The 27,763-nt window shown below is 41.8% G+C and overlaps 1 protein-coding gene across 3 annotated transcripts; it reads right to left on the reverse strand.

The window, feature by feature from the left end:
- Window positions 1-141: 141 nt before the first annotated feature.
- ppfibp1a (PPFIA binding protein 1a) lies at window positions 142-27,763 on the reverse strand. Of its 3 annotated transcripts, XM_085769761.1 has the most exons (26): window positions 27,638-27,763; window positions 20,305-20,384; window positions 17,711-17,916; window positions 16,067-16,147; window positions 15,503-15,616; window positions 14,823-14,933; window positions 11,430-11,522; window positions 11,147-11,185; window positions 9,903-10,020; window positions 8,269-8,330; window positions 8,116-8,182; window positions 7,330-7,448; window positions 7,041-7,114; window positions 6,277-6,304; window positions 5,866-6,019; window positions 4,871-5,006; window positions 4,665-4,787; window positions 4,404-4,554; window positions 3,642-3,753; window positions 3,182-3,270; window positions 2,873-2,995; window positions 2,650-2,775; window positions 1,745-1,933; window positions 924-1,085; window positions 757-822; window positions 142-669 (listed from the first exon to the last, which is right to left on the reverse strand). In XM_085769761.1, the coding sequence occupies exons 2-26, from the start codon at window positions 20,366-20,368 to the stop codon at window positions 577-579; spliced, it is 2,700 nt and encodes an 899-aa protein (XP_085625887.1). In that variant the 5' UTR covers window positions 20,369-20,384; window positions 27,638-27,763; the 3' UTR covers window positions 142-576. The 3 variants fall into 3 exon arrangements, with proteins under 3 accessions (XP_085625887.1, XP_085625889.1, XP_085625890.1); XM_085769763.1 differs by lacking the exon at window positions 11,147-11,185; XM_085769764.1 differs by lacking the exons at window positions 11,147-11,185; window positions 11,430-11,522.

Here is a 27,763-nt window from a genome sequence, read left to right on the forward strand (position 1 = left end):
TATCAACACCAATAATCAGTAGGTGAACAGCATCATGTGTGCTGTTCACAGGTCCTGGATGATGCATAGAGCAAATATCAAAGTAGCTTCTGCAATATGGGTGGAAACTATTAAAATAAATGCATCTATATATGAATGAACTTGTTTTAAAGGTGACTTAAAAGTAACTTTACGTACCACAAATAAACAATAATCTGACTGCAGCTGTGGTCATTAACTCTTGAAAACTACTCGAGGGGAAATAACAGCTGAGGGGGAAAAAAACAAACGCTGATAACTGAAAACAACACAATGCTTGAATAATAAAAATAATTGCAGAAAGAGGTACATTAACGCAATAAAATGTTGCATTTTCAGTTCATGCACTACATTTGACAGCTTCAATAAATATATAAGGTCCTGGAGGATATGGCTGTATGTTATGTGAAGGATGAGAACTAAGGATGAGAACACAGTTAAAAGTCTCACATGTTCTACTAAAGAGGTGGGTGGGATCGGTGTGTGTTTGTGTTGGCACAGTTTGGTCTTTTTTTGTTTTCACACGACTTATCTTAACAAGCTCAGCATTGCAACAGATCATATGTGGGGGTTGTCCTGTCTTTGTGCTGCGTCGACATCCGGTGGGCAGACTGAGATCTCCTGGAAGAACTCATCATCTTTCAGCATACTCTGAAAAAAAAACACAAGAGAGCAGAGTGAAGAGAACAGAAGATGGACTGTTTGTAGACGTGGTTCAGATTTGGTGCGTTTTCTCACCGTCAGATTGTTGATTCCCTCAGAAAACGCTCCGATCTGTCTCACAGTCCCCTCTGAGTCCTCCATCTGCCGACAAACACAAACAGAGGCTCAGACACGGAGGAAAACTCAACATAAAGGAGAAGAAGTTTAAACAGAAGTGGAGGTGTTTGCACTCGTTTTCGTACCTGTTCCAGGTGCTCCAGGTTTTCCTCGTAGAGTCGGACCCCTCCCATCTGGAAGCTGCTGTTTTTGGGCATTTCCACATTCATGGGGCAGACGTACTCCTCGCCATCGTCCTGCCGTTTCTTCCTCAGAGTGCCGAAACCACCAAATGACAGACGCCGGGGCTGGAGGAGGGAAACAGACAGTCGGCAGGTGGTCAGCACTCAGCTTTTACAGAGTCAAAAGTTACTTTATATATTTGTTTGAACAAAAAAAGTGACCCAACCTGGTATTACCATTGACTTATGTAGAGAAAACTATTTTTACGTTAAAAATAAATAAATACAAGAAAAAGAGAAAAACAAAAGAGCACAAAAATGTCAAGAAAAAACACAATCCAACAGTTGTATAACAAAAAGATAATTACTGTAGACTTAATACTGCAGTAATTTCATTGATTGTTTCTTCTTAAATGTTGCTAAGGAGGTATTTAATAAGTACCGTACTCTGGGTTAGGTCTAAGATTTGGAAATTATGTTTTTATGGGTCAGATTTGGTCTCTTTGGCTGAAAATATATTTGACTTTTGATTATCAGTTTCTTCTGGCTTATTTCTTTGGGATATACAGTATATATTAATAATAATTAGAGGCCAAAACAAGTCTGATATTCACCAATTTGTTTACACTCATAGATCATCTTTAGTGTCCTTCAGCCTCCTTCATTCAGTTTATGTGGAAAATAAAAGTCTGTTAAGCCTGTGTTTTTTTTCCCTGTCATAATAAGTGAAGCTGATCCTGGTGTCAACACAGAGGGATTCATTAGCGTGTTTGTGCTGCAGTTACCTTGACCTTGGCCGTAGCGGTGAGGACGGAGTAGTCTGGGTTTTCCAGACAGTCCTGTTTGAGCCTCTGAGCCTCGGAGCCGATGAGCAGGTGGAAGTGCGTGGCCAGGTGGCGTCTCAGCAGGGTTTTGTTCGGAGGGATGTTGAGCAGAAGGGCGAGAGCCTCCACGTTGAAGCGCGGCTCCAACACCTGCAGAGCGCACAGATATTAGAGAGAGGGTCAGAGAGGAAGGATGGACAACGGAGGTACAGTCTGGACGAGAGTGACTTTTTTTTTCTTTTTTTAATTAAATACAAAACACTGTGCTTGTGAAATCATAAAGTGAAGCCGCCTGCAGCAACAGAATAAAACTAAAGAGGATTCAACAAGTAAGTCCTCTCTCTAAGCCACGGAGCCACGGAGCCAAATCCCTCAGCCTTTAAGGCGAAGGCTACCTTGATAGTCTTTAATTATTTAACATTAAAAATGAATATAGAAGCATATGGTCTACAAAAACCTTTCCATCAATAGATACACATGCCTTTCATCAATAAATATAATATAATATCCTTATAAATAAAGAATGAGTTATAAAACCTTAACTATACACCAACAAGATAAATTAGTTTTATAATTTATCTCTCACCGTAATATTTGTACCATGACAACCACTTCTTTAGACTCATTTTTTCTTTATTCAATATTAAATTCTAATGAAATGTTGTGTCTGTTTTCTATAAATATCAGAAAAATGTAAATTATAAACAAACTAATTCAGAGCAGATACACTGTTATGGAGTGATTGCTTTTGTAATCTTTGAATACTGTCCTCTAATTTGTTCACACTTTAATTTATTGTGATACATTTAAGCCAATTAATCAAACTTTGATCTAATCCTCCTGACCCTTCGTCCCCGCCCACTCACCATCAGTCCTCCATGAACACCGCTGCCTCTCAGATTCGGGGCGTACTCGGCCAGATCCACTGATCGGAGCCACTCCATCACTCTGTGGTTGGTCCACTGGGCGATCTCTGCCGGTGTGATGTTGTTCTGACAGAGACCAGGGAGCAGAAACCCAGGTTTTAGACGTTACATTATTTAAACAAAAGGGAAAAAGAGATACAGGTTGTGGCGTCTTGTGTGGTACCTCATCAGAGGGTCGTCGCCGGAGACAGCTGGGGTCGTAGGAATTGAGGCGGAGGACCTGAATGGCTCTTTTGACGCTGAGGTGATGGAGAACGCTGCCCACCTTCAGAGACAGCAAGTCCTCCTGGGAAACAGGATCAAACAAAAAGAGTCATCACACAGTCACGTCACACTGTTAGATGATTTATTATTCTGCGGAAAAAGTTCAATCGGAATATAAAAGAATGATTTCAAAGACTTTGAAAAGAAAGTTTCTTGTCACTTTAATGTCAGAGGAGTTCTACAAGCTCCTTTGAGACTGTGAGCTCACCACCGTCATGTAGTGCAGCATGCGTCCGTCAACACGAGCCTCGTCAAAGTGGCTCTTGTACTGTGGGAGGCCGATGTCATCCAGCCATCCTGGGATAAAGAAACATCAGTGTGTTCAATTTAAATTCAAAGCCATGTATGTGTGTGACAGGTGCTTCAGTTAAGTTAAGTTAAGTTAAGTTAAGTTAAGTTAAGTTAAGTTAAGTTAAGTTAAGTTAAGTTAAGTTAAGGTTAAAGGTAAAGGTAAAGGTAGAAGTAGAAATAGAAGTTGAAGTTAAGGTAAAGGTAAAGGTAGGAGTTGAAGTTGAAGTTGAAGTTGAAGTAAAGGAAGAAGTAGAAGTAGAAGTTGAAGTTAAGGTAAAGGTAAAGGTAGGAGTTGAAGTTGAAGTTGAAGTTGAAGTTGAAGTAAAGGAAGAAGTAGAAGTAGAAGTTGAAGTTAAGTAAGATGACATCACACTCACTGGTCACCCAGTTGTGGTCCAGCTTCCCCCTCAGGTCTTCCTCCTCCGACCCCAGAGCCTGCAAGGCCAGCTGCAGCTTCTTCCTGTGGAGAGGCTGCTTCATGCCCAACTCCTGCACAGAGCAACACAATCATCATACAGAGGAAACTTCCAGCAGGAAGTGGAGCTAAAACATCTGAGAGATTTCATCAAGCTGAAAAAAATGCATTGGAATGTTAAAAGTTAATCTTTGGAAGTTTTTTTTAATCATTCAAACCATCAAGGGCCATTTAAAGGTTTTGCTCAGGTCCGCAACCATGAACTATTGTACCATGGGTAGTGTATTGTGAATATTGTGAATATTGTGGTGATGATTGGGTGTGGTATAATTGATTGTTGTGTGCACATCTGTGACTGACTTCCTGTGACTCTATAATCGGTTTCTTTTTCTTTTGTGACTTTGTAATCTGTGTATTTTATGTTTTACAACAACCTACCGAAGGACTACGGACAAAAATAAGCCTACGGCTTGAATCCAGCATATTTACATGAATGTTCATTACAATAATATGCTCTGTCCCTGTTTTAAATAAATAAGTAAATAAAAACTTGGCTTGTTAAAAGTTAAAACTACTATTTGTATGTGATGTAACTCCTGCAAATATTTGCAGGATCTCATTATTTGTCTGAACATGCCCTGCAGAGATTTTTAAAGTGTATTCAGTCTGAACTGCTGTGACAACAACTCCCTGGCCTGAACATCTCTTATTCATGGTCTCCTACCTTCTCCAGATCATGTTGTGACGCCTGCAGTAGTGTTTGTCCCGATTTGACCCAGCTGTGGCCCTGGGCGGCGTACAACCCCAGGCCCTGCTCATGCAGCCACGCACACACTTCATCCTTACTCCACCGCGAGAAGGGAACATCGACAGCACTGAGAAGGGACAGAGAGAGAGAGAAGCACTTAAACTAAAAACACTGAACCAGAAGTTAATGTCATTTCCTTTGGGGTCATCTGGTTTTTGCATACGAGGTGACACCTACTTGTGTTTAGCTTCACGTGACCAGCCGAGTCGCGGCCCAGCTGTGGCTCTGACTCCGCCCCTCCTGAACTCCATGTCAGATGCATCATCCAGGTTGAAGGAGGTAGAGTGACTCCTCTTGAGCCTGCGGGAGTAAAAAATACCAGTATAATTGATCGCAGATGATCCTCTTAGACCCACCCCCACACGACGCTGGCTGAGTGTTACCTGCCAAAGAATCTCCTGAAGCCTTTGGATTTCTTTTTGGTTTCCGGTGACGACGGGAGAGGAGCTCCATCGTTGGATTTCCGTGGAGGAACGCCGGCCAAGTCCAGGTGATCCGTGCCTTTACGTTCTGTCTCAGCTGCAGAAACGAATCGATCAAATTAAACATTTACTGAACTGATTTAATACCGCAACACAGCTGGACCACCACTACCACTCAGAACAAATCAGATTTTCTAAAAACCCTCTCCCAAAATCTCAAACAAACAGCACATCAACTAGAGAAGCACCACTACAACCCGAGGTTACTGAGAAAAAAAAAAAACAGAAACCTGAACATCACAAATGAGCCCACCCATGCAAAGAACTAGTAAAACACTACAAGACTACCCATTTAGAGATTTTCTCATTTACAATGAATGAGAAAATGCTTCACAACTGCCAAGTAGCATTGAAGAGCTTCATTGCAGATGGTTTATAATGTCATGGATAAGAGACAACTGGATGATTTTGAGAAACACCTCACAAGAAATAAGAAAAGCAAGAAAAAAATCTTTTCAACAGTGACTTAGATCAGCGAATCCTAACTTTACTTGTGTATGAATGTATAATTCTACCTTTAATTAATTAAAAATCAGAGTCTAGCGTCACAATCCTTCATCCATTTACGGAGAGAACTTTTTGAAACATTATTATATCCATTATAGCACAGAATAAGAGTTCATGCAAGTTAAATTATCTTATTCTAGTGCCACTACTGTTCCTATGAACATCCAGCTGTATCATCCAGAGCAGCCATACTGCAGGCCCGACGAGGCCACTCTGCTCTACTGTACCTAACACAGGTGCACTGACACTCCTGGTGCGATCTTTACAGAGGCATGGGAGAAACATCAGAGTCAGTGATGATGACACACAGACAAACACACACTGAAACAGCCGCAGGGATGAGATAACATGGAAAAAAGACCCAAAAAGACCAGTTTGGTGAGGCTCACCCAGATTCGGGGCGCTGGCCGCCTGTTTGCCTCCTCGCAGCTTGAAGAACCCACGGCCAAAAGAAGTGCGAGCTTTCTTGGTGCCAAAACTCTCATCACCTGTGACGCTGGGTTTAGCCGAGGAGGGGGAGCCTGCTCCTGCTTTGTTGTTGGTCTGCGAGAGAAAACACACTTTTTTTTAAATCAAAGCAGAAAGTGTAGTTTCACCGTTTAACCAGTAGGTGTCAGAGCAGGACCAGGAGCAGGACAGACTGGTCGTGTGACGGCTCAGACTGTCACTCACTCCAAAACCAGGAGAACCACATGCATCATTCACTCTTTCCACATTCACACAAAAAACACTAAGCATTTAAGTTTTTGTTTTGTTGTTTTTACACATGAATCAGTCACAGAGAGATAATGAGGTCTTACCTGGTCAGTGCTGCTCGATGTGGGCGAGCTGAAACAACAAGAGGATGAATAAAGTGTTGAGTCAAGAACCAGTGGCACAAAATAGAAATCCTGGTAGGTTTCTTGCCAACTACATAATTAAATCTGACATTACTGGTTTAAGAAGTGACAAAAAAGACATAAAAAACAACAAAGAAAATAAAAATTTAATTCATGTTCAAGTGCTTTGGATAAATATTCAGACAACTGATTCATGTTTTTTAAAGTTTTTTACTTTGAAAGGGGCGTCAGTGACAGGTGAGTGTGGGCACAGACAGCTGATTTAAATCTAAATCCACATGTATAATAATTAAGTTTAACCTTAAATGTCAGCAGTGACTTTATGTTTCAGTTATGTTTTTGTACCTGACAGGTTCTTCTGTCTATTGGAGACAATAGTGGTCTGATAACATCTGATTAAATCAGGATTGGATCCAACAGGATGTTTAGCTTTTAGAAACAGCTGCGGTCTAATCAGTGGGAATAATGCAGGTATTTAGATTATGAAGAGTTTAAGGTAAAAAGTGAGATAATTACACATAGGATTTCTTTTTTTTTTCTTTTTTTAGAAATGACTGAATTTGCTTTCACAAGGTTTGCAACCAAAACATCAGCCAGATTCATATTTTGTGCAGGTATTTCAGTGTATTTCAATCCACCCATGACACTCAATAAAAACAGACACAGAGAGGTTTTAGTGAGATATAGGAACAATAATTGCGTTTGAAGCTCTGGCGCAGTTTTACCTTTCTGCTGACTGTAGCTGTCGTTCTCTGTCCAGCTCATTCATCTCAGAGAGCACTGCTATACATGGAATAGACTGAGGCGACGAAGGAAAACGTGATTAACAGCAGAACATTTACCCAAGTCCAACAAATAATAACCTGAACAGAAGCAGCTCTGAATTCCAGGGAGAAGTAATTTCAGAGTGGGAGGCCGAAATTTAGTTTTTTTTGTTTTGTTTTTTTCTGAAAGGAAGTCTACAGTCTGAGGTTCATCCTGTGTGCGAATTGTTTTGACAGAGGTTGTGTTTACCTCGCCAGAGCTCCTTCCTGCCTCCCCCTCTAACACCATGGTGACCTGATCCACCTCCATGGCCGCGGCGACCGAGGGATCATCTGGGATATCGTCGTAGTCGTCTTCCTTCAGCTTCTCTGAGAGTGGACAGTGAGAACAGAGAGCGGGGGGTTTATCCCGTCTTTGCTTCACAATAAAACCTTCATGATAGAAAATGTTTCACAGGGAGCAGCAGCAGGATGATGATGTGCAGAACATAAAAACAGGATCTTCTGAGAAACAAACTATATTAAAGTTTTGTTTTTGTGACAGTAGCTGTTATGTGAAGCTGAGCTGATAAATAACTACTGAAGCATTTCATCCAAGACTGTAACTAACAATTGTTTTCTTGATTGACAATATGCTAATTATTTTTTTCCATTAGAGCTAAGTGCCTAGTCTGTAAAATGCCCAAAGTGATATCTTCAAATGTCAAATTATGTCTTTACAAAGATAATGACAGAGCTGCAAATCCTCACATGGAAGAAGCTGGACTGACAGTTGAATGTTTTAATCTTTTTTGTCTAAAAAGCGACTGATATCATTATTAAAGTTCTTACAGATTCATTTCCCGTCAGCAACTAATCAACTGGACCCATAATTTCATCAATGACATCAATGCGAAGCTGCAACAGAGGCAGCTTGTTTCAGATCCTGAAACTCTCCGTTTTGATTCAGTATCGATGTAGTTAACAGTGATGCACATATAAATATAATAATTGGCACATTTGCAAATAATAATTAGCTCTCTAAAGGCTTTCTGACCTTTGCCCAGATCCTGCACATTCCTGCACTTAGTAAGCGACTCCTCCAGCTCTTTGATTCTTCTCTCCTGTGAAGAAACAGACACAGTTACAGTGAAGATGCTCCACGTCTCAGCAGCTGCTCGTGACACAGCAGCACATCACACCTACCAACCTTTTCATTGTTGACTGACGTCAGAGTCTCCAACACCCTCTTCATCTTCAGCATTTCTGTGTCTGAAAAAAAAAAAGAAACACAAACATGTTCTTTCTTTCTACTTGTTGAAGGTCAGTTTGTCTTCACCTCCTCTGGCTCTGGAAGCGGCCGCAGAAACCAGAAATAATGAGGCCATTGGGGCTCAGTGCGCTGGTCAACAGGGCTCTAATTTCAGCTCGTTGCTCCAGTGAGCTATTGATTCAATCATCACCACATATTATCAAAAACAAGGAGCGTCTGTGTGTTTTACTCAGAGGCACTACACAATTAAACATACACCAACCGCCTGGTAATTTAATCCATGTCAGGTTTATGTGGCCTAACGTGAACTCTGAGGTGTTGAGCAGCTAAAGAGGCCGGACCTTCCCTCTGGGAGCTGATGGAGACCAACTGAGCTGGGCAATCGGAGACGCAACTTCAAATGAATCGTAATGTTTTTTCTGTGTCTGCTGGATGTGCATGATTTTTATTTTTTGGAACAAAAACAAAACAAAAGAAAGAACAAATCAGAACTTATGACACAAGTTATTAACGACACTTTTTATTAGTGCGAAAGTGTCAGATTGAAACTTTCTTTGTTATGTTTCTGTTTGTTTTGTTTATTTCAATATAAGACTGTGACTGACAGATTATTTCAGAACAATTATGTATTGAGTGAGGGGCAGGCAATATAAGATGAATCTGCTCCCTGCTCCTTTTCAACCATGGAATAAGAAAGTAGTTTTGTGTTTTGGTATGTTTATTGGCAAAAGTTGTGAAATTACCTTGGTTGAAAGAAAGAAAGAAAGAAAGAAAGAAAGAAAGAAAGAAAGAAAGAAAGAAAGAAAGAAAGAAAGAAAGAAAGAAAGAAAGAAAGAAAGAAAGAAAGAAAGAAAGACTAAACTCAATATTTTATCCTGCTTATGTCAGAGACAGTAGCTTCAGTGCTGAGCAAACTGTAGTTAAACTTAACCATCCACTTGCGTTAAAGGCCACTGCTAATACAAAATCATAAAAACCCAGTCCAAGTAATTTAAAAACAAATGTCGGAATTTGGTCATGGTTGGATCTCGTCTTGAAGGAAAGCCTGTAGCAGTTTAACATGTTTGATGTTGTCAGCGTCTGGATAAACATGTACATGTCTGTGCAGGGAGCTCCAAGACAAACCTGCAGCGCTGCAGGTGACACAGTACAGCATGTGTCTAAAGATGAGTGTAAGAGACTCCCCCTTTAAAATGGCATTCCTCCACTATCACTATCTGAGTGGATAAGAAAAGTTCAGCAGTGGGTGGAAGGAGTAAAACTGATATGTTTGGTGTTTACAGACATGCAGATAAGGATTTGAAGGAAAAAAAAAAGACCTCAGATTACCTCAACATAGTTTAGACTGTCTGTGAAATGGAAGATAGAGGAAAATAATTAATGGAGAGCTCCAGATGAAAGCAAAGTACATATTATTTCTTCAGGGAGGCTTCTGGACGGGGATCTGGTGTTGTTGGAATGCAAAATGTCTATTTGTCTGATCCTCATAAACCTTTTTTGTAATATTAGAGTTGGACGGCATGAAATCGCACAAGAGCTTTCCAGACACTTATTAAAAAACCAGCTCCCACCTCGGTCTCCTCCCTCAGCCCTGCCGTGGCCCTCCGCCTTCAGTCTGCTCTCCTCCTTCAGCCTCCTCAGCTCCAGCTCTCGCTCCTCCAGCTGCGTCTGCAGGAGCTGCAGCTCGTCCTGTCGCGGAGGGAAGACGTTAAGTCATCAGTTCTGCAATATTCATCACTTTATTTGCTGATCCAACTTAGGCAGACAGAGATAATCAATTCAGTCTGGGTTTTTCAGTTTTTAATTATCCTTTCAAGTCTGAGCTTTTACTGTCAGACACAAAGTATTGGGCTTATAAAGAGTTTGTTAAAAAAAAAAAAAGTTTGTACGTTCATGACTTTTAATGTCTGACCTTTTGTGCTTAAAGCCATCAACAGCTCAACATTTAAAGGGATAGTCTTGGCAAATTGGCCCATTGCCATAATCCTATAGTTTTAGGAGTAGGTTTGTTACCTTTAATTGTCAGTGCAAGCTATTTTTAGAACGGCAGAGCAGAACCACGAGCTGCTCAGAGCTACGCTATGGAGGCTAATGGGGTTTCTTGGTTTCCCTCATCAAACTCATCAAATACACAATCAAAACAAAATTTTGGAGCTGTTGGATTGTGTATTTGATGCTCCGCCGCTCTAAAAATAGCTTGCACTGACAATTAAAGGTAACAAACCTACTGCTAAAACTATAGGGATTATGGCAATGGGCCAGTTTGCCAAAACTATCCCTTTAAATGTGTTCAGTACATGAATGTGTGGCCAAATACCTGCTTAAGACATGAAAGTAGCATGCTAACAAGTTAGACCAGCTAATCAACAGAATGTGAGCCCTGTGTTAGTTAGCATTGTCTTGTGAGATTCAGTGCGAGATCAAACGATCCACTAAACCTATCGTGTGCAAAATGACATGCAAACGGTGGATACATTGAAAACATGAGCACACATTTAGCACTGCCAAGACTCCAAAACTTTCTATCGAATCAATCTACTTAATTTTAACCAAGAGGACTAATAAAAAAAAAAGATGTAAAACTTAAAAATAAAAAAAATAAAAACGTTATTTAACAGGTGTTAGTAGAGGATTTGAACCTTGTCTAAATCCTTTATCCAGCACAGATGGAAGGACTTACAGCAAGTGTGGTGAAAGTCACAGGAAAGCAGCGGTGTGTGCAGCAGTGGAGGGAGCAGGTTTAGAGGATCTTAAGAGCCAGAAAGGAAAAAGAAGAAGAAGAAGAGTACAAGCTCAGAGATTAAACCTCGTTCACCTCGTCTCCAGTGAACCGCTCAGTGTTCCACTTTGGACGCTTGACAGGTTAGCATGTTGCAGAAAGACGTTAAAATTACAGGAGAGTGAGGGAGGAGGAAGAGCAGAGAGAAGAGGGTAAAAAAAATGGGAGGGATGAGCAGAGAAACAATGTCATGGGAGAGAAATTACAAGCTTTTAAAACAAGTAATGATGCATCAGATCTGATCTCATGTCACGGTCAGAGGTAAAAAAAAAGAAAGAAAAAAAGATCCTGCGGCGGTGAACGACTACAACACACTCACTTTGGTAGTTTTGAGTTTCTTCTCACACTGCAGTCTTTCATTCTCTATGTCAGTCACCCTGAACCGCAGGTCCGTGACTTCCTGGTACAAACCCTGGGGAGGAGAGAAGAACTCCCATTAAACTCAGAGAGTAACCTGCACTGCGGAGGTTTATGGAGACTGTGTGGGGCGTGGAGGGGGGAGGGGGGAGGAGGGGGGCGGTTTCTGACTTTTCTAACAGAGAGAGATCCTGCCAAAAGCACCAAACATTATATCCAGACTTGATATCCCACTGGAGGGAATGTGAGAAGCTCGGTGCACACATGGAGACAAATCCATGGTGTGAAGGAAATCGTCATGGTCAATTATTGTGAAGCTGCTTTTATCCCAATCAGCAGCAGTGTACTGTACGGTAGGACGGCTGCAACTCTGAGAAACTGACATTAAATCGAATGTCTAGAGATATTTTGGTGTACGTTTTACTGTACGTCATTTTCAACACATTTAAAGCAGAACTATGCAGGAATTGGGCTGTAATTATTGTGGCTCAGAGTCACTGTGATGGTAGAGTGACCTGTTATGAGGTGAATGGTGTCTAGGCCAATGCGCTCACCCCCCCCACTGGCTGAAAACCGCACTTGCAAGATCAGTCGTCCGTCTCGGTGTCACAAATCTCGTCAATGGATAGAAGTATCGCGAGAAACTGCCTTACGGCAGTACGAGATAAGAACGCATATGACGTCATGCATGTCATGAATCGTGATTGGTTTGAGTTCGGAAAGTCGGAGGAAACCATGGAAACATGAAATGTTTGTACTGAGGAAGTTCAGCTTGTGGCTAACGGGGAGCTAATGCTAACACAGACACACACACCATGGGTCTTTTATAAGATAATGTAATACATCATGACACACACACACATCTTCGCGTTTTGGAACATTTATTCATCTGTGTGTATGTCTGTGTCTTTGTGCCTGTGTGTGGCTGTATTAGCGTTAGCTCTGTGCTAGCGTTAGCTCCGTGTTAGCATTAGCTCCGTTAGCTCCGTGTTAGCATTAGCTCGGTGTTAGCAGGGCTTAGCAAACAGCAGTAAACACAAGCACGTGTAGGGGGCGGAGGTGGTGGCGGCGAGTTTTTTTTTTTTTTTTTTACGACAGTGACATGTGCCTACCAGAACTGTGGGGGAGCTCCGGAGAGGGAAAAAAAGAGAAACCAACGAAGGAGCGAGCTATTTCCGGCCGACTTGCATTGTTCTGCTTTAATTTGAATTTTAACAAGAAACAGAAGAAGTAAAAACAGCATTTGGCAGTTGAGACTGAACATTTAACCCAGTTTGATACAGTCTGGGTTGTTGTGTGTCATAATGATTTCAACACCAATATCTGTAAATAACCACTGTTGTTGAACAAATAGGAGCAGAATTTCATGGTCTCTCTTTTTCTTTTATAATGAACGCAGGGGTTTTCCACAGTGTTTTATAGCAGAGGCCGACCGCAGCAATGGAAACTAGACGACGTTCCCTGAACATCATAAAAAATGAATGCACTTTTGTAATTTATAAAAGACAGCTTTCAACACACACGAAAATGGAGCAAAGGTGCTATTTCAAACATAGCAGGAATTTCATTTTTTTGTGTGACTGTTGCTTTAGTCATCATCATCTGCGCACACAACACTGATGATGATGAGATGAGACGTGTCAGGATCTGGGCAGCACAAACCACCTCAGCTGACTCAAATTCCTCGGGGAAACCCTGGAATATGTTCAGAGTTTGGGTGGCACAGTTTCCATTAAGCCACTTGGTTGTTTATCTGGATCATTCCAGCTGTTGCACCACAGCTGCTTTTTCTTCCTGGTGGTATCTGTGAGCTGAACCGAAGCCCTGGTTTGGATGTTTTTGCCTCAAGATGTCTGAGTCTGGTGAAGTCATGCTGTACCAGCTACTTACAGCTCTAGTTTGCATTTTAAAGGTCAAAGTAGAGGAAACATTAAACAGGTTTATTTTTAATACTGAAGAAAAAGTCTCCATTTTAAGTTTATCAGTTAATCTATGGTCTAAAGGAGATGCAAAAGGCGTTTTCGTACTGCAAATTCTTGCTACTTATTCACCAATGCATCTCAATATATTGTCCATAAACTATAAAGTCATATCAGCCATGACTGTGGCTTTAAAGGGACACACACTAAAAGCTTTAAGTTTTTTTCTGGCACTGCACATGTTTATTTTGTTTCCATTTAGCCTCAATTATTGAGTGGTGTCAATCCCATCGAGGCAGAGCTGACGTATTCTACTTGCTGTATTTGTTTAACCTTTAGCGCCTGATTGACAGAAACAAAAGCTCAATACAGTGATACTAGTTTGTGTTGAGGATGTCCTTAAATCTGGTTTGAGTTCATAAAAAGGAAGCTGATGTTAAAGGGATAGTTCAACATTTTGGCAAATTGGCCCATTGCCATAATCCCTATAGTCATAGCAGTAGGTTTGTTACCTTTAATTGTCGGTGCAAGCTATTTTCAGAATGGCGGAGCAGAGCCATGAGCTTTTCTTGGTTTCCCTCATTAAACTCATCAAATACACAATCCAACAACTCCAAAACACTCTTGTGAACAAGTTGTGAAACCAACCAAGAAATTCCATTAGCCTCCGTAGCGTAGCTCTGAGCAGCTCGTGGCTCTGCTCCGCCATTCTAAAAATAGCTTGCACTGACAATTGAAGGTAACAAACCTACTGCTATGACTATAGGGATTATGGCAATGGGCCAATTTGCCAAAATGTTGAACTATCCCTTTAACATCAGCTTCCTTTTTATGAACTCAAACCAGATTTAAGGACATTTATCCTCAACACAAACTAGTATCACCGTATTGAGCTTTTGTTTCTGTCAATCAGGCGCTAAAGGTTAAACAAATACAGCAAGTAGAATACGTCAGCTCTGCCTCGATGGGATTGACACGACTCCATAATGGAGGCTAAATGGAAACAAAATAAACACGTGCAGTGCCAGAAAAAAACTTAAAGCTTTTAGTGTGTGGAAATACCACATAGTATTCTCCATATATATGTCACCATTAGTGGACAGAGTGTATGGAAAGTAAAAACTCCCACAGTCTGTTATACCCTGAGAGCTGGGGGAGGGGGAGGGGGCTTTGGCAGGAAACAGCTGCTGAAGCACAAGAGGTATTTAAGCCTCTTTTGTAACCCTTGAAGAAGTTCGACCCTGCACCACATGACAGATCTGAGTCCACCGGCCGAGTGAGACGAACCTTTGTGACTTTAACAACAATGACTGGGCGGCTGCCAGGAGTCAGAGTCGCACATCATCACACATCACACAAAACAAGGTACAGGTGCAGCGGAGAACTTCATTATATCTCTGCTCCATTTCACAGCCTCGGATGTAAAGGACGTCTACCTCGTTGTCCCTGTGATCTCGCTCCACGGCCGTCAGCTTCAGCTTCAGACTCGACACCTCGGTCATCAGCTCAAGTTTCTGGGTTTCCAGTGCCGACCGGTTCAACAGCTCCTGTGAGGAAAGATTCAGACTTTGTTTAGCTGGAGTAAAATATTCATAAAGAAACAAAGAAATAAAAATATTCATAAGGTTCAGAGAAATATGCACTTATTTCAACTTAAAGGAGGCATATTATGCTCCTTTTCCACAAATGAAAATAGTTCCCAGTTGTCTTAAAACATGTCTGTGACATGCTTTGGTCAAAATACCCCAAGCATCAAACATCACAGCTCTTTTCATCCTCTCAAACAGCCCTGTTCAGAACAGCTGGTTTCAGTGCCTGTCCCTTTAAATGCAAATAAACCACTGCTTGCCCTGCCCCTTCTACCGGTACCAGGTAGGGGTGGGGTTATGCAAATTGGAAAGCTAGTTACATCACTGGAAGACAACTGAGGGAACGGCTAGTAAAACCACATGGATTTCAATCTAGGAAGCCTGCAAATTACAGATTTTTTTGTCAATTCTCGCATTTTGGGGGCGGAAAGGCAAGACAAAAACCCAAATATATGATAAAGAGCCTTCAAAAAGTGATTGATATTTCCATAGTATGTCACCTTTAACATTTGAAAACCAGGCCTTACCTGTTGAAGCAGCTCCTCAGTAGCATTTAGTTTCTCCCGATGATGCTCAAGACAAGTGTCCAGGTCCCGAATCTTTTCACCCTGCACCTCCACTTGGTCTGTCAGGACACTCACCTGGAGAGAGATGACACATCTTTGTTAATCTGTAACCAAATGCCACTGTTCATCTGACCAAACCACAACTCACAATCTCATGATAAATGATAGGTAGGCTATTATGAATAATAAACATAAGAAACAGTCAGAACTAGACTGATAGATGGAATCCAGGAGAACATTTTGCATTGCTGCAACTTGTTTCAAAGTTATGCGAAGGGGGAAAAAAAGGATCTTTGAGAATTTTATGGAAAGGAACAAATTAGTGTTTAATGCAATCAGATGTCTTCTTTGAAGTTGTGAGCAGTTTTTAAAATATTCTGCTAACCATCAGACAAACAATCAGGACTGAAAACATAACCTCTCTTCTAGAGGTAACGACCAAGCACAATGCTACTTATTTAAAACCTAATTGCCCATTCAGATGCCATTGTTTTGCTGCCTGATGAAGGGGTTGAGCCTGCGTACCTGAAGAATGAGACACTCTTTGTCGCTCTCCAGACGTGACAGACGTTCTTGGTAAACTGCCTCAGAGCTGTGGCCGTTAGTCTGAAATGACAAAACAATGTGCGTTGATTTGTGCCGATTGAGCCTGAAAAAAAAGAGAGGGAGAGAGAGAGAAGGGGAAGGCCTCCCTCTCGCTGTCAGGTTGAAATACGGGTCTGGCCGAGGGGGCCCACATGAAAATACACATCAGCCTTGAGCTGCACAGATTTTCTAATGGCTGCATACCACGTGTGTGTATAACCACAGAGTGCAACCTCTCTGAGAACGGACAAACACAGTTTTTCCCTTTTAAGAAAATAACAGCTTCGTGAGTTGAGTTTGCCAGAGAAACCTGAGGGTCAGTGGCGCTCTCATGTGCAAGTTATTTGAACACTAGAATGAAAAGCAAACTCCTTTTTCTCAAATATCACACATGGAGAGACGAAGGACACAGCGAGGGAAGAGAAAGAAAAGAATAAAAAAAAAACAAGAAGCCTCACTCTGAGTTAACCTGAGTTTGAAAGATGGAAACTATTTGCAGCAGGACTCCTATAGAAACTCCATCATTCACAAAGCATGTCATAACAGCACCTCTACAATAAACACTGCCCTGAGTCACGGTATAGGAGCGACGGAGCGAGATCAAGAGATGCAGAGCAGATCGGAGGGTTAATTCAAACCAGGTGACGTCTTAAAACTGCACCATACGAAGAGGCTGATCATTACACAGGAAAAAAATTGTGAAAATGTCTTTTTTTTTTAATCTCAGTACACAAATAAATTTTATGTGCAAGATTCATGATGACATTTTCTTTGTCTGCTCAATAACAAGAAGATCAGAGACCCTGTTTTCCACTTCACAGTATTAATTTATGTGTCTTGGCCCAGGTCAGTTCGCCATCTGAGCTGCAGCACAAAAAAAAACGTAAAATAGAGCGTAAAAAGCCCAGAGAGACGACAGAGATGGAACGAGATCTGACAACTCAAACAACCTCAGGAGCCAGTGTGAGATGCAGTCTGTGTCCAGATGTTCAGATGGTCCAAATACATCTGTCAGACGCAACTGGAATCTTTATTCTTTAACTCCTTTATCTGATCAATCAGTTCAATCACTCAAAGATGTGCATGGTTGAGGAAAGTGAGGTGTAGAAGTGTCCAAAATATAACTTGTATACATGTTCAAAGTTTCCTTTATACAACTTTTAAATGTTTTCCAGATTGATTTAAATGACATTTAGAGATTGAATGTATCTAAATGACTGTTAAAGCTGCTTGTGCCATGAAAAGGTTATTCTCTTTCTTGTATTTTCAATGGTTACCAAACAAATTCAGCTTCATACCCACTGCCCTCCGGACTGGAATAAGGCTGACCCTGATTTGCACGTAACCCAGGAAATCCAGGTTGAGTCACACATGTGGCTCAGTGTAAGTGGATTAAACCCCATCTGGATTTCATCTGGACACAAGACAATTGAAATGACAAGTGCAACCCGGGGCCAGACAGAGAAACGCTCCAATCGCCAAGTTATTCCACCTGCCTGAGACAGAAAGCAGGGTTTTCAAATCTCTTGTCTCAGATATCTAACTGAAGAGGGCTTCACAGCACTTCACTAATGGCCTTCTTACCAGTCGTCCATGCAGCCACTCCGCCACCCCCTCTGCAGTGGAATCGGGGATCTGACACCGCAGGTTGTCCCTCTCCTCATTATCCATGAGCTCCAGCGCTGCCCGCAGGTCCTCCAGCAGATGAAGCACTCGAAGGCCCCCCAGGAAAGGTGAAGTGGGCGACTGGCAGTCGAAAAGTCCGTTGGAGTAGTCCATGGCCTTGGAGCCTGGGGAAAGCAGAGCGGAGCAGTTACTCATTAAGGCCGCGACTGTGTATGCATGAATACAGAGATACGCATATGTGCATCAGGATTTTAAAAAATGTGCATGTGAAATTGATTGCATATGCAGCACAGAAGCCTGGATTTCCACACAATGCCACCACGAATCACCATAAATAGATGCAGACACATCCTTACAGTAATTAGGCGTTTATTTATTTATTTCAAAATGATTTTATTGAGTTTTCAATAAAATATAGTGAAACCATAAGGGTTACCCTAACAATAATGTAAACAAACAATCAAAACTGACATAGAAAACCATGAAAGCACAATTGCAGACATACCATACATGGGTACAATATCCTGTGTGCATCATATATAACATATACATAAGTTTATATATCAATATATCTACCTGCTGCTACCTCTTATGAATTAATGCAATGTCAGCCATAGTCTTATATTAGGCAGTTTTCAAGCTTAACACCTGAATAATGTTTCCTTCACCTTATTTTTCAACTCTAAATTCCTATCACCTGTGGTTTATTCTAGAGAAGTGTATACATTAGTGAGTGTGTGGGACAGGCACATTTTGTTTTGTATATACCACAGTGTTCAGTATGTGTAGGAAATTGTGTATGCACTGTTTATACATCTGGTCCGTGGCGTGAGTGTGATTGTTTGGAGCTGCATTATTCAGTCTCTGTGTGAGCGTATGCCAAATTCAGTTTATTTCAGAGTCGAGTTTCTGCCTCGCTGTGATTTCTGGTAGTAGTTTGTTTGCATACTAGTACTGTCTGAACTTTTTCAGAGGTTCGTAACTTCACATACAATATGTTCTATATGGTTATGGTCATGTTAAAATCAAATTAGGGGCACATCATGGTAAGCCAGTGGTCTACAGCTTAACCACAGCATGCGGCAGGGGAGCTTCGCCCCTCCTTTCCACATGCTTCCTGTGGTTTTGTTCAGTGAACGGCTAAAAATCTCGCCACAAAAATCGCATTTAATATAAAAGTAAGAGCCTAAATTTATGATTTATATGTGAGAAATGGGAAAAGGGTAAAACTGTGAATCTAATTCGACGTCCCTTCCAATTTTGAACAAACTAAGTATGTTACACAAGACCTTTTATGGGTAAATCGAAGCGTGAGCATTGATTACTCCTGTTGTATTATCCAGTTAATGAATAAAATATTGATCACAGAGCCACTTTGGACCCTCTCAAGAGGGTTTATTCTTTAAAGTGGGTCAAAGTGTTTTTCCCTGAGCTCATTTTAGCAGCTATTTTACTCCTACTCATGCAAAGAATCCAGCAAAATCACAGTCTTAACAACTATATTTAGGTCTTTATTGGTATCCTCTCCACCCCTGCATTATCACAAACACACGCTACTGAAAACATAATGGGCGAGGCACGTGTTTAGAGCCGTTTTATCAAGCATCATATGACACAGTGTAATCGAATAATGGCAATTAAATGTCCCTTGTATAAGTATTGAGAACACATTCTCCAATTTTTCTTGGAAGCAAATTCAGGAGTGTGTTGACTGCACTCGAGTGCATCATCGTCATCATCTCGCCGTCCCGTGTGCTTCAGCCTGCGCTCCACACCATCTGTCATCCGTCTTAAATGTCAGCCCGCGATGAAGATGTCCAGTGGTAACAAAGAGGGGGCTGAATAAATAAATATCCAAACAATCATGGCTTCCTGCACAGTAGCGAGGGAGTGGGACTTGATGACGGTTGTGGTTTCTGTGGAAACGAAGGGAGGGAGGGGGCAACTGGGCTGGGGAGGGGGGGGGGTGTGTCATGTGATCAGCCGCCTCGCTCCCATTGGAAAGGTCAGCGCTATAATTACACACATCAGCGGAAAAGTAGGGACTCTGAAAACTGAAGCTCTGCTCTGCTCATCTGCAGCGAGTGAGCGGCGGCGGCGGCGGCAAGTATACAGACGAAGAGTGTGGCCAAAAGTTCCCAAACTCACAGAGCTTGAATAATCATTAGTTTCCGTCACCGCGGGGACAATGGAAAACTTTCATTTCTCATGGTAGAACAATCCAGTGGAAGCCGAGAGAGAAAGAGAAAGAGAAAGAGAGAGAGAGAGAGAGAGAGAGGCCCTGATCTCGCTGCACAATCCCAGCTTTATTCCAAACTTTTATGTATATTCAGGAGGATTACATTAAATTGGAGGTAGGAGCGGAGTAGAGAAGGACACATTGTGTTACCGGCGTCCACTGGATGTAGTGTTCCCAGCTTTCGATTTAATAGCTTCCAGATGTGGCTGCAGGCTGCTGCTGCTGGACCCCATAGGATGCCATTGCCTACCTTTAAGTGCTGTGGTGGCCAAGTCTGAAAAGTCCAAAGTGTACATTGTAGTAGTTTAGTTACCTGCTATGATCCCATCCATTTGCTCCAAGGCCGCGGCCAACATCTCGCTGGCGTCGGACATCATCTTCGGCTCAATGAATCTGCGAGAGAAAAGGAGACGGGTCCTTCAGTTTCAAGAGTTTTAAGAGGAAGAGATGAGAGAGAGAGAGAGCAACAAGAAGAAAGGTCCATAAAGATCTCTGCCAACACAAATGTGCTAACAGAGAGAATAACAGAGGCCTCTTAAAAACCCAAAGGCAGCCATAATTTACAGTGGGCAGCTAATGGATGTCTGCAGCAGCAAGGCAGGTTTTTCTGGTAATGTGCTTTTTGCCAATAAACAACTAAACCTTAAATGCATCTTTATGGAGGCTCTGCAACAACATAATTATATTTATCAGTAGTCCCAATGCTGAATTCAAATAAAAGCCCATCTTCTGAAATATTGAGGCGTTGTAAATTCAAAAAGAGGCAAAATTATGTCAATTGGAAAAACGTGGAAATCTACAGCACATTTTAGCCGCCGCCGCAGCAGCAGCAGCTGGGTCAACTCTATCTGCTAAATAAGCTCATGTGATAGGATCAAAAACTCAAGAATAGCTACTAAATGGACCATGTGGTGGGATTATTTTGTCCATTATCGCAATTAAATTAAACAAAAAACCAGAAGACCACAACAGCACACTCAAGTAAACCTCCGCTCAGTCGTGGCCACGTCGGACCGCATCGATCCAAAAGTCAGTTCATTTACAGCATCTTAGAAAAAGGGTAACAGGTGGTGATGGTGGTCGTCTGCCAAGAGCCATGATTGTGTTTACAACATATATAAACAGCAGTACTTGAAGACTGACTGAACAGCGCCGTGACTCACTAACGGACTCAAAATAAATGCTATTGTTGCAAAACTAGGAAGATGTAGCTCTTAAAAGCAAAGTGAACAAACCTGGAAAATCGCTTAGACCTAGGGTTAAAATAATCAGAAACTACTTTGATATAACTTATTTTCAAGTAAACATTCCTTAATTTTAGCTTCTCAATGATGAAAGACTTCCTTCATTTTCCTTATTGTGGTGTTTTGGACTCGTTGGGATCAGGTTGTCAGTCTGGCAGAACAACACACTAATCCCTATTATATCCATTATTCAGGGGGATTACTTTGCTCCCATGGTTGCATCAGTTTCAAACTACAAAGCCTGTTTGTATGTTTTTTACATTTCCATTTGAAAATAATATAACTGTGTTATCACTAATCCTGTTACAGTACAAGCTCCCATTCTTCCTTGTCAATTGACTGCTGCTGCATCAAATTAACCCTAAAGCCTGTGCCACGAAAAAAAAAAAAAAAACTGACTGCTTGAGAGACAAAAAACAAAGTGATCTCTTGGTCTGGTTACCCAGCAGGCCTTGTTTCCGGCGGCCGACCAGTCACGGGTGCTTATGGGCAGGCTCCTATCTGGAATAATGGCACTATTCTCCCAGGGGTCTCGGGCCTCGTAAGCATTGGCATGCTCGGCATCTCAAACTTCCACAACAAAGTTGGACAGTATCCCCCATGACCACTGGATTCAAACACTTATCACATGCCTCCCCTTAACTTGCACTGAACACTTATCACTTCAAAACAAAATCTGATTTGAGTGGGTCGAGAGCGTACACAGGTTGTGGAAAGAGAAGCTAAAGTCCAGAAATAAGAACATGAAAAACAGTGGCTCTACTTGTTCAGACGTCCCATGCTAGGAGGAGGAGGAGTAGGAGGAGGAGGGGAGGGGGCTGCAGGCTTTACTTCATTTCCTCCCTCTAAGGGGTCATAGTGTCACACCTAGCAGGGTAAGAAAAAAATGGGCATTAAGAGTGTAATTAAACCAATGGCGTCTCAATGAGCTGGGGGTTGGGGTCTGCTGTCAACACAAGGAGCCTTTAAGAGCTCCACCACCTGAACTCAACTGCATGTGCCCCTGAAAATACAGCGCGTTTCTTCCAAACCATCACGCACACTGCTGTATGCTTCATAAATGTTTCATTAATAATGTATATGAACAGAATAATGCTGATGTAAAGCACACACATTAAATGTCATTTAAAGGGATAGTTCAACATTTTGGCAAATTGGCCCATTGCCATAATCCCTATAGTTTTAGGAGTAGGTTTGTTACCTCTAATTGTCGATGCAAGCTATTTTTAGAACGGTGGAGAAGAGCCGTGAGCTGCTCAGAGCTACACTACGGAGGCGAATGGGATTTCTTGGTTTCCCTCATCAAACTCATCAAATAGTAAATACACAATCCAACAACTCCAAAACGCTCTGGTGGACAAGTTGTGACCTGCACATTCACCACGCTATGAGATAATAACGTAGCTCTGAGCAACTCACGGCTCTGCTCTGCTATTCTAACAATAGCTTGCACCGACAATTAAAGGTAACGAATCAACTCCTAAAACTATAGGGATTATGGCAAAGGGCCAATTTGCCAAAATGTTGAACTATCCCTTTAAAAACCAAGTCAAAACAGGATGTAGGGCAAGAAGCATACAAGGAAATACCTCAAGATTTCAAAATAAAACCCCCTTTCCAATTAAATTTTACAGTTCCCATGGGAACTGAGGCGGGAGGAGGAGTGGCCCCGGATACGCATCTTACGACTAATACATTTTACTCCACAGGTATTTCCTGGGAATGATGGAAAACCATCAGTCACCCTGACCAGGATGGAAGCTGTATTTGGTCAGCTGCTCGTTTCCCCCCGTGGGACAGAAACCTAAAGCTCGTCCAAATCATTGTTTTTCTGTTGTGAATCCAAACACTTTCCAGTTCCGTGTGAATGCTGAAAACAACCAACGATATATGTGGGAAAGAGAGGAGCACCAGTGTGCGCTCCATTTAACTTTTGATCACATGGGTATACAGCTTAATGTGAACATTTTAAGATACAACAAATCACAGTGTTGGGACGGCAGAGATACTTGCCATGCCTCTTCTGCTTTTGTGATTACAGCCACATCAAATCTGGTATAATGAGTCTCACGAGCATTCCCGAGATTCTTAATAATTAATGTTATTATAAATAATAAGGGGAAAAAAATCAATCTTGTGCCGGTCATGCGGACAAAAAAATGGCATTGATACTTGCCACGTTAACTAGTCTCTCCATTCGTCAGACTCATTAAAAAACAACCCAGGCCCTTTAAAATGCCAGGCCAGTCTGAGACATTTTCCACTTCTTCTCGCATCACTGATGAGCAGGTCATCCATTAAGAGGCAAAACCTCATGAGAGAAGCTCACAGACGAGGGTGCACCTCTCCGGCCAGCCTGTGTGGAGTAATGATGATTGATAACGCCACAGAGTAGGATTGAGCACTACTACTACTACACACACACACATACACACACATACACACAGACACATTCCTGAGCAGGTTAGTTCTCCCAAAAACCAAACACTAATGCCTGGTACTGACATCCCCGTCGACCTCTGTAACCCCCTCCTTCCTCCCTCTCTCCTCCCTCCTCCACACTAAATTCCACGAGGACTTCATTCAGTCAAGACATCAGGCTGTTGGTGTTACTTTAATTGCCAACACATACGCTAAAATGACCAAAACAAACAGTGAATTGAACATACTAACAATAAGCTATGTATCCTGGGCCTGACATATCTTGTTACTCTGCGCTATAGAGCTTCATTAGTGTCCTGAAACTATTAAAAACACACACATCCACACACTGGGCGACATCTTTCTTCATTATCATAAACACATACGCTGAAGTTTATTTCAATTCAATTCCACATGAAGTAGGCTACACCGTCCTGTTGACGGAAATACCCAGAAGAAAATAGTTCCCAACAAATAGCCACTGTTTATGAGTTGTGACTGCAAAGAAAAACACTCTTTTTGTCTTTTGTGTAAGGAATTAACACACAAGTAAAGTTAAAAAGTAGACGACTAAGTCACACTTGGTGAAAGTAACTGTAAAAGTAATTGAGACAACAATGACCAAAGGAGCTGAGAGAGAAGTTCAAACTCTGGCTCCACACAGCTGGACAGTGTCCTCTGGGCCTGTGTGATTTTATATAGTTATAAATAATAAATAAATATATATAGAGATACTTTATTATGAAGTCATACAGGTCTAGGGGACCAGTGACATCCTCCTCATCCTACTTTAGGTGGCTTAATGCTTGAACCAGCACACTAATAGCAGGAAAACCGCATTAAAAGCACACTTCGCTTATGGCTCCGTCTTATTTCCAAGCTGGTTTCACTGAAGATGAATCCGTATTCATGGTCAAACTTGACTTTTTTCAAGATGCTGCGAGGCGGTTTTAACATCAACCAGATGGTGAAGATATGAAATGACAACGATGGAGGAGGAGGAGGAGGAGGAAGGACGGTGCATATAGAGAAAATAAGGTGGGATTACTTGACCCTATGCTGAGCTGAGTGGTCAGTCATTGAAACAAACACTCACACACACATGTGCCTCCACTGCTTCCTACAACAGTCGGGCTCCAGCTGTGATACAGATGTGCATTTCAGATCCAACCTGGCTCAGTGGAGTAAAAGCAGTAGCATTTGTTGTAGCACAGCAACACAGTCAGTAGCAGCAAAGACCTTTTTGACTTTGGATGTGAGCAACAAAGACCCCCCCCCTCCCCCTTTGAGAATCTGCCTGTTGCATGAGGATATTTTAATGTCAATGAAAATGTATTGACTGATAGAGAAGCTGTTCCTGCTGCAGTTACAACAGTAGAGGTAAATATGGACATCAAGTATGATATGGATTTGTGGAAGTCCCACACCCCGCATGAAATCCAACCTCCCATCAGGTCCCTGCATCTGTCTCCTCTTGCCTTTGTTTACGTTTCCCCCCCCCAGAGATGGTCCAGTGGACTTTTAGTCTGAGCTGCTATGAGGTCAGACTGTTTGACAGAAAAAAAGCGCAGCCCCGACTTTTAACTAGTGCTTCATTTCTCACTGCAGCAGCAGCAGCAGCAGCGGTGGCCACACTGAGACACTGCACAAACAAGTCTTTGTGTTTCAGAGGCTCACATGGTAGCACGGCGACACTGATCCCAAGTTATTGCAGATTTTCCACGTGGCCCCAACTACATCATGGTCAAAAATCACATTGGAGGGAGGGTGGGGGGGGGGGGGGGGGATAAAAGGAGGATGGTGGAAAGGGGCTGGAGGAACTGAGTAAGAGAGAGCGCTCAGGGAGCCAAGAAAAACTGCCTCCCTTTGCTTCGGTTATCAAGGTTTTAGCACAAAGGCAGCCTGTGTAAGTATGAATTCTTTGGTTATATTAAAAAGAGACATGACTTCAGAGGCTCAGAAGTTACGTAAAAACACTGTGGAGTTAAATTACTTGGTTCTACATGAATCCCTGCAAAATGAATGAGCTGAAACCATAAACAGGCCTTTAAAAACAGAGACATCTCCAGTTCACACACAGTCAGGAAGACCTTGACTCGGCCCTGTCAGGAAGTGCTTCCTGGCACATGCAGGAGAAATGTCTTCCTCTTACTCAGAAACTGCGATTTCCCAGTAATCCCAGTACTGTCCGTCCGCTCTAACTCCAAAAGCCACTATACAACTTTCGTCACGTCAAAAAACGCAGTGGAGTTATCAACTTTCCCTCAAATTAGTGTGGCATTCATAGCTCATATAGAAAACTTTGTCTTTAATTAGATTCCAACAACACAAATGTTTCACATTAAGTTAAGATTTTAATTTAATTTCAGAAGTGTGTAAACATCCTCATATATCATCATCCTCATCATGTGACTTTGAAAAAGCGCCACCTCCCCTCTTTCAAAATAAAAAGCCCCATAGGAGCAACTGTACCAGGAATTCGAGGAATGCAAAATGTCAAAAAGGAAAAAGGTGGCTGCAATAAACATGAAGAGCCAAATCAACTTTTCCTGACATACCGCACTGTGTCAAGAGAAATAAGCAAAAAATGTAAAACTAGAAAGTCCCCTGGCATCCCTTTGCGTGTTGATCTAACATCAGGCCCAGTGTGTTGCCAATACAAACCGGGACTGATGGACTTTGTCTTTGTCTTTACCTGACTGAGCAGTAAACAAAAGGCCTGCTGCCTAAGGAAACAACGGTGATTGCTGCTGCCAGGAGGAGATTAGATTTTACTCATCTGTGCCTCTTAAACAATCACAAAAGCAACATGAGAAGTGTTTTTTTCTTCTTTTATAATGCCAGGTCTCCCCTCTGTATCATCAAATGTGTGCAAACGGGCAAGGATTTCCTGAGCTGCTGCTGCTGCCGACCATTCGCCGTGCGAGGAGTGTGGCGGAGGGGGGTTACAAATATGGTTATTGTCAGTGAGGGAAATAAAATCCTTTGTTATGCTTTCAGCTCTCTGCCTGGAAGCCAAGACGTCATCATCATCAGATGTATGTGCAGCAGAGTTGAGGGGTTGAGGCTGCCAGCAGGTCACACAGACAGCGCCTCAGGAGGGACAGGGGTTTTTTTTTTCTTGGACGACTGTTAGCTACTCCACAGAGGTTTACCCCAAAACAAAAGGCTGCAGAAGTCTGAGACTGATAATGAAAGACGCTGACACAGAAGCAGCTTTTTAAAGTGCTGGCTTTGAGCTAACTGACTGACTGACTGACTGCTACTGTCTTTTCTACAGTAACTCTTGGTGGGAGCCAAACTGATTCTGACTGCAGGCTCACCACAATGATTCATAAATTGGCTCCAACATTAATAGACATGTGATACATAAATCAACTCTGGCTGAATTAAAAAAAGGTTTTCACTTAGCTATACAAAACAAAGCCAATTCAATTAAGTAAAGACAAAAAACACTCTTTCTCATTAGATTTTTTACTTCTCTCCCTCATCATATATGGATAGATTTTCATAACAATAAAGACTTTTTATATGCATTTCTTCTTGTTCATATGAAATCCAAGCACTAGTGATGCTGCTGTCTGCCTTTGTTGAGTTGTATAAGTTAGTGAGTCTGCCACAAACTAAACTATAAAACCACAATGAAACATCAAAGCAATGGAAAAAGTAGTGAAGATATTGGCAGTGAAGAGGATTTCTGTAGCAAGCAAATAAATTAATTCAAAGCACTGTAAACGCTCATTGAAACAAGTTATATCTTTGAATAGCTATTAAAAAAATGTTGACAAAAGATAAAGATAAACCTCTGTTACTAAACTAGGTGACACAGTAACTTTATATTCAGCTTCTGTCCCAAACTTTAACACTATAAAAGTTAAGATACCCAGTTGGATAAACTGACGCTAACTCAGTTCAACTTTGAAACTACAACAAACAAAAGTTCAGGATTTTTTTTTTTTTCAAGAAATCGGTAAAACTTACAGTTTTTCGACCCAGAAACGTTACCGAGGGATCAGTCAGTGTCCAGCGGGCTTTAGTCCAAACACTTTGGGCTCTTTTCAGCGGGGCTTCATGGTCAGCGTTCACCTTCCCATTGAATTTGTCTGT

Source organism: Trachurus japonicus, chromosome 23 (assembly GCF_045865225.1).
Source record: "Trachurus japonicus isolate A0001 chromosome 23, Traja_1.0".
In the NCBI taxonomy this organism is placed as follows: domain Eukaryota; kingdom Metazoa; phylum Chordata; class Actinopteri; order Carangiformes; family Carangidae; genus Trachurus; species Trachurus japonicus.